At 36.4% G+C, this 13,809-nt stretch overlaps 2 protein-coding genes across 3 annotated transcripts; both read left to right on the forward strand.

Moving 5' to 3' along the window:
• The first annotated feature begins 4,524 nt into the window (after positions 1-4,524).
• Positions 4,525-8,722, forward strand: LOC133717684 (cytochrome P450 736A117-like). Its single transcript, XM_062144395.1, has 2 exons — positions 4,525-5,578; positions 7,206-8,722. Exons 1-2 carry the CDS (start codon positions 4,586-4,588, stop codon positions 7,809-7,811), a joined length of 1,599 nt encoding a protein of 532 aa, XP_062000379.1. The 5' UTR covers positions 4,525-4,585; the 3' UTR covers positions 7,812-8,722.
• A 1,789-nt stretch (positions 8,723-10,511) lies between these two features.
• Positions 10,512-13,800, forward strand: LOC133715039 (ribosomal RNA small subunit methyltransferase, chloroplastic). 2 transcript variants are annotated; one of them, XM_062141350.1, is made up of 10 exons: positions 10,512-10,822; positions 11,021-11,170; positions 11,309-11,365; positions 11,549-11,647; positions 11,780-11,875; positions 12,133-12,217; positions 12,523-12,575; positions 12,752-12,835; positions 13,133-13,243; positions 13,334-13,800. In XM_062141350.1, the coding sequence occupies exons 1-10, from the start codon at positions 10,559-10,561 to the stop codon at positions 13,397-13,399; spliced, it is 1,065 nt and encodes a 354-aa protein (XP_061997334.1). In that variant the 5' UTR covers positions 10,512-10,558; the 3' UTR covers positions 13,400-13,800. The 2 variants fall into 2 exon arrangements, with proteins under 2 accessions (XP_061997334.1, XP_061997336.1); XM_062141352.1 differs by having other exon boundaries at positions 13,339-13,800.
• The last annotated feature ends 9 nt before the right edge of the window (positions 13,801-13,809 follow it).

The following is a 13,809-nucleotide window of genomic DNA, read 5'->3' on the forward strand; positions in this document are numbered from 1 at the left end:
CTACACTTCCACCTTTAATTAGTCGTGTTCCATGTTGGTTCATCTAAATTGGCCGTCAATTGATAATGTGGCTTTGACAAGTTGATATATTTTTAGTGGTTAGGCCCACATAAAGGGCTAAATTAATTCTCATAAAAAACCGCAGCTATTAAATTTGGCCAATTAACTTCATGGAACCAAGCTTGAACTCGATCATGAACTCATAGGGGACAAGCACTACAGGAAAAGTGATTTTTCGCTTCTCATTGCATAATCATTTACATTTGTTCAACTTCACACACTTTTACTATATTATTCATTCACTAGTTATGGAAAATAAAATATTTAATATAAATTTCTAAACAATGCTCACATGAAAACAGTTGGTCACATTCCCTTGTGTACAATATCCTCAAATAGTCTTCTTCTTTTTTTTGGTATAACGAAGATGATCTAATTTAGTTACTTGATTGCCGGTATTCGCTAATTTACCATTAATGCTTGATTAACATATTGAGATGACATGCTTAATTATTGAAATATTTAATAACTGGTCTGACAGATGAGCTGATGATGCTAATTAAGTCATTAACCAATTTTGCCTTAAACAATCAAGGAAGACCGGGCCTTTATTTTCATTCAAGGAACAGTTTAAACTTTAAAACTACTAAGCAAGTTGGTCTTTGAAAACGAACAAACAAAGGTTTTAAAAATCGAACCAAATTGTTATAAATAAAATAAAATAAAAACCAAAACATCACAAGTTAACAACCATGATCAATGTCAACTGAAAGAATTTTAGACCTTTTACCTATTTCCAGATTCTTGGATCCTCTTCTTGCCATAGCCTGATCCTTGGTTGTCCCATGAGTTTAAAAATGGACCATGGATTGAAAATCTAACAACTTATAAAAGGACACCTCAGCAAATTTACTTAAAAACCTTCTTTTTTTTTTCTTTTCTTTTTTTTGAGAATATACTTGAAAACCTTATTAAATGGGATATACGCTGTAAACGCCGTTTGTTAGTCGTTTCACCGTCAATTCATCTGCCCCATTCCCTATTTCCCTTCATCAGTTCATCTCATACTTCATAAAATCTTTACATGTTTCTCTTCTCCAATTCCGACTACAAATCTAGATTTGGATTTCGGTCACTGTAACAAGGCTAGGTCTATGCTCTCACCCGATCTGAATAGTAGTGACAAAGCCAAATTGGGGCCAAGTGGAACCCATGACCCAGTAAGAATGATATAAATTTTATTTATTTTTGAACATTACCAATTGCCAATTTGGCATAATGGTCTAGTATCCATTGACTTTTACACCAGGTCCTTGGTAATTCGAAACTGATTTTTTTTTTTTTATCATTTCATGTGGCTTTCAACTATAACACTAATTTTTTATTATTATTATTTTATTTTTTTTGACATTGAGAGAGTAACACAATACTTCCTTGAGTTCCATGAAGAGCAACTGATCTTAAATTAACCTTATACTGAATTTTTTATTTATTAAAATTTTGTTATATATTTTGAGTTTCAATCTTTTTTCTTTTTTTTTTTCAATTTCTAAGTGCCCCATCTAGAATTAAGTTCCAGCACCGCCACTGTTGAGTAGCTTAAGCAAAGATGATGAATAATTCAAACAAATAAAACCAGATCGATGAGTATGGTCTATGCTCTCACTTCTCATCATAAATGATCTATTTTCTTTCATCTCGGGATGATGGGTTTGAATTCGGGTGATTTCTTTCTTTGAAATGTTGGTTGAGGTTACTTTTTGTATTTTATTGGATTCAGTGAATTCCGTTTATTATTTGGATTTTTAGTTAAATGATGGTTGGGTTTGTTCAATTTGTACAGGATAAAAAAAAAAATTGCAGAAGTTAGGTTTTGGTTGATTTTTCTTCTTGTTATGATTTCATTTTAACTGATCACTAGTCCATAAGACAAAAGAGAGAGTGTTCTTGCTGTGACCATATGTCTGAATGTTAGTCGATCTGCAAGGATTATGATTATGAAAACCAAAGAAGAACAAAACTAATTCGTAGCCCAGAAAAAGAAAATTACCATAGCTATTATTGTTGCAGAGGAAAATGATAGAAAAGACACGAGAAAGATGACAAAGAAAGATTATATGAACCGTCGATGGGATCTAAAAGAGTTCTGGAGCGATGAAGGGAAAGAACTGAAAAAATTGATGCTTTCTTGCCTTAACAAGATTCTTTTTTCATTTTTTTTTTCCTTTGGCAAATAGCCGTCATTTGCAGAACAGACCCTATTTAATGAGATTTTAGTTCAATTTGTTGAGGTGTCATTTTATAAGTGTTTAGATTTTCAATGAACGGGTCACATTTAAAGTCAAGGACAACCAAGGTTCAAACTATGCCAAAGTGAGGATCCGGATTCTACTTCCCAATGCTTGATTAACAAAAGGAAATGAGATGCTTAATTATTGAAATATTTAATAACTTGTCTGACAATTGTGCTGATGATGCTAATTATATAGGTCATTAACCTCAAACATTTAACATATAATTATAAATATAGGCTTCATACGTATATATTTAACGATGAGAGCATCTCGATGTGGATATTAGTACTAACAATGAATAATTTTTTTGACCAAAAAAAAAAAAACAATGAATAGTTTGACCACGTATTGCATGTGGTTGCAAAACATAAATAATGAAACAAATCCTTTCAAAAAAAAAAAAAAAAAGGGTTTTTGTCAATTTACCCCATTTCTAGGGATTTTTTTCCCACTAACCCCATTAAGTTTTTTTAATTCTCTCTTACCCAATACACTCTAAGGGAGTCTTCCCTAATACCCCATTAAGAGTTTTTTTTTGTTTTTAATTTTTTTTTTAATACCATTCTACCCCTAACCCTTTTGTTACTTAGAGAGAGAGAGAAAAAAATGGAAGAGAGAGAAACCATAGGAGACTTCGCCGGAGCCCGTCACCGGCCGCCGGAATCCGATCGCCGGATTCCGGTCGCGGGCCGCCGCCCACCGAAATTTGCTAAAAATCTCATCGAAAATGTTTTTTTGCCCCCAATAGACGTTTATTGCCCCGATAATAGACGACTATCAGCCATATATTGCCCCCCAATAGAAGACTATCAGCCATGTATTGCCCCCCAATAGACCTCTATTAGCCATGTATTACCCTCCAATAGAAGACTATCAGCCATGTATTGCCCCCCAATAGACCTCTATTGCCCCATATTGCCCCCAGTAGACGCCTATTGCCCCGATAGTCTATTGCCCCAATACACGTCTATTGCTCCCCAATAGAGGGGGAATAAACCTCTATTGCCCCCCAATACACGTCTATTGCACCCCAATACAATTTTCGGTCGCTGGAATATGAACTAGTCTTCTTAAAATTAGACAAATAAAACTTTAATTAGATAAAAAAAAAAATGAGAAAATTACATCAATTCAAAACATCTATTGCCCCCCAATAGACGTCTATTGCTCCCCAATAGATGTTTCGATTATCAAAACGGGGACTAATTTTCCTAAAATTACACAAATAAAACTTTCATTAAAGAAAAAAAGAGGAGATTACATCAATTTAAAACGTCTATTACCCCCCAATAGATGTCTATTAGCCCCTAATAGACCTTTAACAAGCCTCTATTGCCCTAATAGGAACCTTTTTTCCCTTCCATTTTTCTTTCATTCTGGGCTTCTGCCCCCATTTTACCCAAAAAAAAAATAAAAAATTTGAGCTAACAGTGAACTTGCTACGATAGCCTTATAGGTGTTTAATTGCACTTGTCTAGTGATTTGTGTTAGCGGGTCCGCTACATGCTTACCTCATAGAACAGTTCCTTCTTGGAATCCTATCTAAACCTCTTTACTCATTCACCACCAGTGAGCTCGATATTAGCCATGGCCGCCACTACTGTGAATATGAACCTACGCCACTGCCATGGCACGACGACAGCGATGGTGGTAGATCCATGTGGCGACGGGGAGAGAAAGACCCGACGTCGTGGGCAACTGTTCGGCGAAGAGAACGAAGAGGATGACGCCGCAGGACCACGCGTCAGCCTTTGGATCTGTCGCACCCGACCCGGTACAGAACCTCCGGCTCCATGTACGCCGGCATCCCGCAAGACGTGTGGAGGAGGCCGTCCTGGAGCTGCTCCGGCAAATCGGAGGGTCCGTAATCGAAAACCTTCAGTTTCCGGTGCCTTCGAGGTTCTGAGGCTTGGCGTTGCGGTGAGCAGCACCGTTTTCGTGGTAGAAGTGGAGGGTCGTGCGATGGGTTACTGAGCTTTCGTCGAGAGAGAGAGAGAGAGAGAGAGAGATTGATGTTGATGGCAGTCATTGTAACTCTTTAATTGGTTTGAGGGCGAAATGGTCCTTTCATGTTAAATTGGGTATGAGGGAACAGAAATCTCTTGCTGGGGTAAGTGGGATAATTTTTCCTTATTTTGGGGCTTTGGGTCAAGGACCTAAAAAAAGGGTTTTGGGTCAAGGACCCAAACAAATTAACGACTAAGCTTCATATGTGATATGCCCGGTTCAAATCTTATAAATCGATCATCCCTCATACCCAAGTACATCGATTTAGAGTCATAGAGAAGAAGATGGTAAATCTCCTCCAAATGCTGGAACTGAAACTGAATGAAACCTTCTCAGTCCTGCTGCAACCCTTTTCCCTCAGATATTTACTACTTCTGGCCATTTTCCTCATTCTGTTTTACAGATGGTCTTCTTCTTATACCAAATCATCATCTGTACCACCATCTCCACCAAAGCTGCCTGTGATTGGAAATCTCCACCAACTAGGGTTGCTCCCTCACCACTCTCTTCAAACCCTTGCACAACGCTATGGGCCTGATCTAATGCTCCTTCATTTCGGAAGTAGGCCGGTCCTTATTGTCTCGTCTACCGAGGCTGTCTCCGAGATCTTCAAAAACCATGACCTCACCTTCTCTGATAAACCCAAGTATATCTTCGTAGAGAAGCTTATGTACAATTACAAGGACATCTTGACGGCACCTTATGGTGACTATTGGAGGCAGGTGAGGAGTTTATGCGTCTTAAATCTGTTGAGCAACAAAAGGGTCCGTTCGTTTCGTGCTGTGAGACAAGAGGAAACGAAACTCATGATGAGCAACATTGAACAGTCTTGTAGTACTGAAACATGCTCCTCCTCGTCATCATCATCGGTTTTGAATTTAAGCGAAATGTTTATGAAGCTTACTAATGATGTCATTTGTAGAGTCGCTATGGGTAGGAAGTACAGCGATCGGGAGGAAGGTCGTGGGAGGATGTTTATGGAGCTTTCTACAGAGCTGTCAGATTTGTTCACAAAGGTCAATATTGGTGACTATATCCCATGGCTTGCTTGGTTCACCCGTGTGAATGGTTTAGATGCAAAACTAGATGATCTGGCTAAGCGGATGGATGCCTTCATTGATATGGTTATCCAAGAGCATATGGATAAATCAAACAATGGAAATGATGGTGATGATAACGAGGACAAAAAGGATTTGGTGGATGTTTTGCTTTCAGTTCAGAAAGAAAATGCACTTGGTTCTCCTATTGATCGAGTTAGCGTAAAGGCTATCATCCTGGTATGTAACTAACAATCTCTCTTAATTCACTTACTCTGACTTTAGCGTCATATATTTACCACTTGCTTGTTTTCTTGTATGAATGAAAGTCGTCACTTGAATTTGTTCATATAGATGCATGTCAATATCTTACTGGGGTCTGGAAATTAGTAAGACAAATAAGTTTCTTCAATTCAAAACCTTTATCTTCAGCTAGGTAGAAGAGGGAGAGAAATAAACTTCATATGCTCCAATGTTTTTTTTTTTCTGTTCTTCCTCATTTTTAACAATTTTCATTTTAACTAAAATATATATATATATATATATATATATATATATATATATACAGATCCTATCCAGAGCGGAGCTCCGCTTTGAAAATTAACGTGTGAAGTTCGAGTTTTCGGTCACTTTTCGGTCGCATATCCACATCTCGACCGTTCAGTTTTTAGATACTAGTGTATAGACCGTTCAGTTGAATTTATATATATATATATATATATATAGGGTGCGGCTATTGTCACCCTACCATTTTCTTAGTTCACCCAACAAACATTTGAATTATTAAAAGACTATATTAGCCAAGCGCAAAATGACTAATAAGTACACTAATTTTCTAAAATCCAAATCTGTAAGAAAAATAAATACATAACAAATTAATTAAATACAAATTTAATGATATTAGTCTTTATCATCTCTACCCAAATTTGAATTTATTATTTTTTTCGTCTTTTTTGCATCCTCACAATTAATTCGTTTATTCAATTCACAAAACCATTAATTAGTGTTAACTTCATCAAAATATTTGCAATACCCTTTGTGAACACCGAAAGTAAAAATCAAAAACATGAAGAAAAAAAAAAATCAATCTCTTCTTCATTGCTCATTGTTATTAACTTACTAATTTTTTGACATCGATTGAAACAGACGACATCGAAACTGAAAGAAGAAAAAATTTTCAAAATGGAAGTAAATCAGATTATGATAGATTTTCGTTAAAAAAAATGTCTTTTTTAATTGGATATGACATATGAGGATATTCTGGGAAACAGAAATGGATTATATAAGTAAATTTAATAATTAAAATCAAAATGTAGGGTGTAATGAGCAAGTAGGGTGAACAAAGAAAATGGTAGGGTGACAATAGCCGCACCCATATATAAATATAGACTTAAACTTGAAATTTGAAGATGTTTATATTTTGAGCATGTATAATAATCTAAACCACTCATTATCTAATTTATAATCCTATAAAAAAATTAGTCAAATCAGAAAACGTTTAACTATTTGATTAGCACCATTTACATTTTAATGTTATCTAACGGCTTATTTTTGTTTACACAATTTCAATGACCACATGATTATCGATTTGGTTGAATTTTTGTAGACATAATTCTTACATAGGAATCTAAAGGATCAACGGTTGAAATTGTTAAATTAGATTTTATATTAGTGAAAAATAGTATAAAAAAAACCTCATACATATATATGTGTGCGCGCGCGCACAGATAAGCCCTATATATATAAGTATATAACACTTTACGTATTGGAGTATAAATTAAACATTAGCTAATTATATTTAACTTTTACACAATTTAATTAGCTTTTAAAAATAACAAATATTTTAACTAACCAAATGTTTTTGTAGGATATTTTTGTGGGTGGCACTGACACCACATCTACCGCACTAGAGTGGGTAATGTCTGAACTTTTAAGAAATCCAGGGGTGATGAAGAAATTGCAAAATGAAGTTAGGGGCATAGTTGGAAATAAAAAGAACGTAACTGAGGAAGATTTGGTTGGAATGCCCTACTTGAAGGCAGTAACCAAAGAGAACTTTCGCTTACATCCTCCAGCTCCGTTACTATTGCCTAGGATGTGCAACAAAGATGTGAAAATTAAAGGTTACGACATTAAGGCTAATACACAAGTTATGATTAACGCATGGGCGCTTGGAAGAGATCCTAAATCATATACAAATCCGGAGCAGTTCAAGCCAGAAAGATTCTTGAATAGTACCATAGATTATAAAGGGAATAACTTCGAATTAATGCCATTTGGTACTGGCAGACGAGGCTGCCCTGGAATTCAGTTTGCTACGGTTCTTGAAGAGCTTGTTTTGGCAAATATTGTGCATAAGTTTGACTGGGCTTTGCCTCATGGTGCAAAAGAAGATGATTTAGACATGACTGAAACTGCAGGCACAACTGCCTGCAGAAAATATCCTCTTAAGGCAATTGCTACTCTATTTTGAGGTGGATTCCTAAGAGAGATTTTCTTTTTAGGCAAAGTTGTCAAATTACTTCGTACTTCGCCACAAACTGTAAAATTTTCCTTCATGTTTATTTCTATAACCATGTCTATATTAAACTGTTAAACCATGTCTATATTAAACTGTTAGTTCATATTCTCAAGCCAATTTCATCATTTTGTTTCAATTACAATGGAGAAGATTGTATACACCGACAGTGTAAGTGCACTGTCAGTTATTTTAATCTAAAAAAAAATAACAATCACTCATTTAATCACACCCCTTTATATATTTTAAGGACAATACTTCGCTGACCAGGGCTGGTCAGCCAGTGCTAACCATGGCTATCGTGGCTCTCTCAAAGCCCAACACGTGTGTTTTTTTTTTTTTTTTTCTCCATCTGAATGGAGTGAATTCCTTCTCTTCCTCCAGCTCTCTTCTTCCTTCTCAAATCCTAAGGAAAATCCACAATTGCTATCCAAACCCAAACAATCTACTCCAAGGCCAGCCCAGGAATCCAAACTAGAAATGAAGAAAGAAGGCAAAGATTCAGCGCGCAGCAGGCACCGATAGCGAAGAAACTGTTCGTGGTGGCCGGAGTCGAGCAGTGGCCGGAGTCAAAGAAACTGACACTGATGGCAGAACCCTTTATGCTTCTTCTTTCTTGTTTGATCTCTTCCCCTTTGCTTGTTTCTTTGCCCACAGACCCTTCTTGTGATTATGATCATCACCATCCATTGATTTTGGATTTGGGATTTGATGAGGGACAGAGGAAGAATGGATCTGATATTCTGATGGCCGAGGAAGAAGAGAAGGAATTCAGCTGTTTGTGTTGTTGTGTGTTTGGGGAGAACACGTGTCGATCTGCGAAAAAGCCACATCGTGGTTGGTTAGGATGGGCTGACCAGGGCTGGTCAGCCAAGTATTATCCATATTTTAATAGTCTCAACCCCATTTCCCTCTCCTAACTATCCAAGTATTATCCATATTTTAATAGTCTCAACCCCATTTCCCTCTCCTAACTATCTATTGGAGAGTATGGACCCACAATATATGGAAACCACAAAAGGAAGAACGTAACAAAAGGCAAGTTTTTCTCCCAAATCAATTATATTCATCTATTTTTCATTACCCTCAAGTTTTACACGTCTCCATATATGAGGGGGGAAAAGGCAACAAATTTTACCAAGCCACAACACACAAACATGCAGAAACGTTTGACACTGAACCCAGTAAAGCAAAAGCCTAATCAGGAAGATCACTAAGATCCATGGTGGGTGAGCCATTAATAAGTCCCAAATTAAAGGGCAGCAGAGATAGTAGCTGCCCGACCATACTCAAAAGTAGCGGTTGCTTCCCAATATGACATTGCATTTCTTATTTTCTTTACTTATTTATTATTTATTTATTTATTTTATTTTTTTGAGTAGAAATGAGAACACTTTATGTATAACGAAATTAGTAGCATTACAAAAGAATCTGTTACAGAGTGACCCAGAAAATATAAGGAATACTACACTACATATACGCCTAGCCGCATAAATAAGTACACATAAAATAAGAGTACAAGGAAGATTAAAAACCAGCTTCATTAAACCCTTTTCTCTACTTCAAGTGGTAAACCAATCTACCTATCAACTTTTGAATGAGAACCCTCATTAAGATGAGATAACAAAGCCCTCCTCACACCAGCATTGAGAATCTTTAGACCCATGAGGGAATGGTTTTTTCTTTAGACACCGAAGAGCGTTGCAGACCCTGCTCTGCAGAAGATAATTGGGCATTTTTAGCCCTCCTCACCCTCATTATGCTTCGAAGTATAATCATGGTAGAACAAAAAACTTTAGACCTATCTTTTGAGAAAATTTTACATTTGATTTGCAATGGAGACATGGGAAAAAAAAATATGAGTTCAGTTATCATTCGAGCCCCTTTGAATCCATTATTCTTAGTAAGATTCTAACTAAAATTATTTGATGTATTTAAATCCATCGAGGAACTATAGAACTTTACAACATCCTAATAATGATGGCCTTATGATTATAAACATGATTTGTTTTACTATATTATGCTAGTAAATCATAATTTTGTCTTCACACGAAAATTGCAACTCATTGCATTCAATATTATCTAGAGCATCTCCAAATTTTGTGTGCATCATCAGTTGCAGTGTGAAAGCTTGTGGCTGAAGTGGATAAAACGCTAATTCCTTTTTTTTCTTTTTTGATTTGAGGATGATGCACTTGGATTAAGAGTCATAAACAAACAAACATTGAGTTTCGTACTTTGCAAAGTATGAGGACAACCTTTACAATTTGGATTCAGTTGGGTGAAAGTGATTACCTGGGAAGCATATTCTTTGTCTAATAATATAGGTCATTCCACTTATTTTTCCTTCATTTATAGGTAAAAAAAAATAATTTATTGTATAATAATGTTTAATTCATGATTGAATTGCCAAATAGAAAAAATAAAATAAAAAATAAACAGATTTCCAAGGAAATGTAGTTAGAGTAATTTATAAAAAAAAAAAAAATTGAATTAAAGTAATAGAAAATTTGAAGAAAGGTGTGAATAGAGAAAAAGGAGGTGTGAATACTGAATAGTACCACCCGTAGCCTACCTTGAACTGCATGACGTGTTTGGTTGGGAAAACATAAAGAACGACCTGTCGTTGAAGATTGATTTCTTGGGACGAGCCTTTAGTCTAGTCTCACTCCTCAGTCCTCAACCCAGCAACAGAGACAGACATGAATTCAGCACCTCATCTTCTTCTTCTTCAGCAATCTCTCCCGCCAATATCTTCCCTACAAAACCCAAAACCCACACTGAGACCCTCACTCCCGGCGCATAATAGCACCCCCGGCGCACGAAAATCCACACCAACTTACATAACAGCTTGCGCCAAAACAACACGAAAAACAGGAGGAAGAAGAAAAAACCCTGATGACTACCACGCCACTCTTACAGCTCTCAACTCCAAAGGCCGCTTCCCCAGAAAATCACTCGGCCAGGTTTTTCCAATCTTCACAAAAAAGTTTCCTGTTTTAGTCAATTTTGTGTTCTCTGCTTGGTTGCTAAGATAAGGTGGTTGGGAAGATAAGATGCTAGTTTGGACCCAATTGTGTATTGTCAGCTGTGAATTGTAAGTAGTTATTTGGTTTAGTTACTGGGTTTTGAATTTGGTTGGTGGGTTTTGTGTGCATTTGCAGCATTATATGTTGGACTCAGAGATCAATGACCAGCTTGTGGCTGCGGCCGAAGTTGGGGAAGGTGATGTGGTGTTGGAAATTGGGCCGGGAACTGGTTCTTTGACTAATGTTCTTATCAATGCTGGTGCAACTGTGCTCGCAATCGAAAAGGTTGCTACTTTATTGCTTATGAGCTCTACAAGTTTTTGTAATGTGATTTTGTTTTGGTTGGGAAAGATGTAAAATAATTAGTGAATATGCTTTCCTATTTCTGTATGAAACTTAACACTTATGTTTTATGAGCTTTAGGATCCATACATGGCTACTCTTGTAAGCGAAAGATTTGCGCAGACTGGTCAGTTGAAGGTAAACCATACTTTGGTGATATTTCGCTTTGTGTTATGTAGTATGAAATGAAGTCAGAAAATTACAACTTCTGTGGCGTTCTAAACAAAATTGGAATTTATTTGTCTCTAAAGTAACATCATTTGAATTTCTCTTCTTCTGTGTTTGAATTCTTTCTGCTGATATTGTGTTGTCAATCTGTAGGTTCTACAAGAGGACTTTGTCAAATGTCATATTCATTCACACATGTCATCATTATTGAGAAGTATAGAGTCATCCGGTGCAAGTTCAAGACATGCAAAAGTAAGAATTATACTTGTTTGCTTAAATGAATTTGCTCAAATGGGAGCAGTTGGTCCCTTGTTTACAGTTTCCCAAGTCTTCGTCCTACTTTTGTAAAGCATCAAATGGACTAATTGAGTTCCTGGATTGCAGGTAGTCGCTAATATACCCTTTAATATAAGTACAGATGTAGTCAAACAACTTCTTCCAATGGGTGACATCTTCTCTGAAGTAGTTCTCTTACTCCAGGTTAGCATTATTCTGTGATCTATGATTGTAATTGTTTACTCCTTCTATTCATATTTCATATTCCTTTTACTGTTGTGATCATGTTATCATCATCGGGTGACTAGCTAACAAGCTTAATACAAGAGTGTACAATTTCTGATCTTCTAGGACGATAAATATCAAAGCACTCTAGACTTTTACAGTGCCTCGGCTCTCAAGTTATGGATCTAATATGATCATGATATGATTCCTTCTGCTACAATGATATATAATTTTAGGAGGAGACAGCTTTCCGCTTGGTGGAGTCATATCTGCGGACATCTGAGTACCGGCCTATCAATGTCTTTGTCAATTTCTATTCAGGTATGTCAATTTGATTTCTATTTAAATTGGACATGGTAGCCAATTGATCATTTAAGTAAATCATTTAAAGCTCTTGATGGTGTAGCAAAGCAGAAGCTATAATTTGATAAGATGCAAGTGTATTCTCATTTTCTTTAATCAGTAATGACTATTAACACTACTAGGAGCTAATAAATATTACAAGGACAAGTTGGCTATGTCGGGTGCAGGAGGGTTCTAGATGCTCTGTAATTAAGGTTATTATCTCAAAATTTTGTTGGAATTTTATTCGATTTTTGTTTGTCTTTGTGATTTTCTCCTTTCAGATCCTGAATTTAAATTTAAGGTCCCCAGGACAAACTTCTTTCCTCAGCCTAATGTAAGTAATTTATCTCACATAACATGTGTGATTTAACAGTGCTAGTAATACACTTGTTCCTTTTTTGGAATGAGTTGATAACATAACCGCACAATTTTATTGAATCTTTTAAACAGAATACTGCCAAAACTGGAGTACCAAATATGGAAATTGACCTGATTTATCTTATGCTTCAGGTTGATGCTGCTGTTGTTAAGTTTAGGCTGAAGCAACCTACACAGTATCCCCCAGTTTCCTCTACTAAAAGCTTCTTCTCAATGGTGGTTTCCTATCTCCAGATGCTAATATATAATTTTCAGAATATATTGCTTAGAGAGTCCTGTCAGGAATATCGAACCTTTGAAATTTCTTAGACACGGCAGTCGGATTTATGGTTTCAATAGTCATTCTAGTTAGAACAGCAATATCATTTCACTCTCCAACAGGTCACAAGTTAGGATAGGGTATTTCCCTTTTGTAGATTTTTTTGTTGCCAGCAAGATCAACTGGACATTGCTTCTTTTTGTGAAGTTTTCCTTTACTCACTAGAGTGCTTAACCTGTTGTATATTGACGCAGGTCAATTCAGCTTTTAATGGGAAACGCAAAATGTTGCGGAAATCACTTCAGCACATATGCACGCCCTCGGAGATTGAAAGTGCTTTGGAAAATGTTGGTCGACCTGCCACGGTACTGCTTAGCAATATGTGCAAAAAGCGTTCGTAATCCCATGGATCCTGGAATCTGTTCTGCTACTTAATTTTTATGATTGTCTTGCAGTCAAGACCAGAAGAGCTAACCACGGATGATTTTGTGAAGTTGCATAATTTGATTGTGAAGGAGTAGCTATTTGTGCTTTCCCTGGAAGACCTGTGGTATCAAATGCAAGCTAGCCAGTTCCCCAGATACTGCATATTTCGAAGAGTGAACGCAACAGTATACAAGGCAAGCTGGACAAATTCCATTATTCTGCTGATGGAACGGGCAAATGGGAAAAGAAATGGATCGTTAGCAGACTTGTTCTGCAAAACTGGTTTTCAGGGGCCCTATCAGTACTACTTAAGCAGAATCATCAGTTCTTTAGTCCCTAAACCATGTTCATAGTCGAAATAGTGATCATGATTCGTGTATTGTATTGTATAAATGTTTCTCATATTAAGACTGAGAGACACATTTGTATCCCATTTTTAAGATATACCAAATTGTATATTGTAGTGGACATGAAACTGTGTTTGTTGTAAGAATCAGTAAGAGGA

Source organism: Rosa rugosa, chromosome 6 (genome assembly GCF_958449725.1).
Source record: "Rosa rugosa chromosome 6, drRosRugo1.1, whole genome shotgun sequence".
NCBI lineage: Eukaryota > Viridiplantae > Streptophyta > Magnoliopsida > Rosales > Rosaceae > Rosa > Rosa rugosa.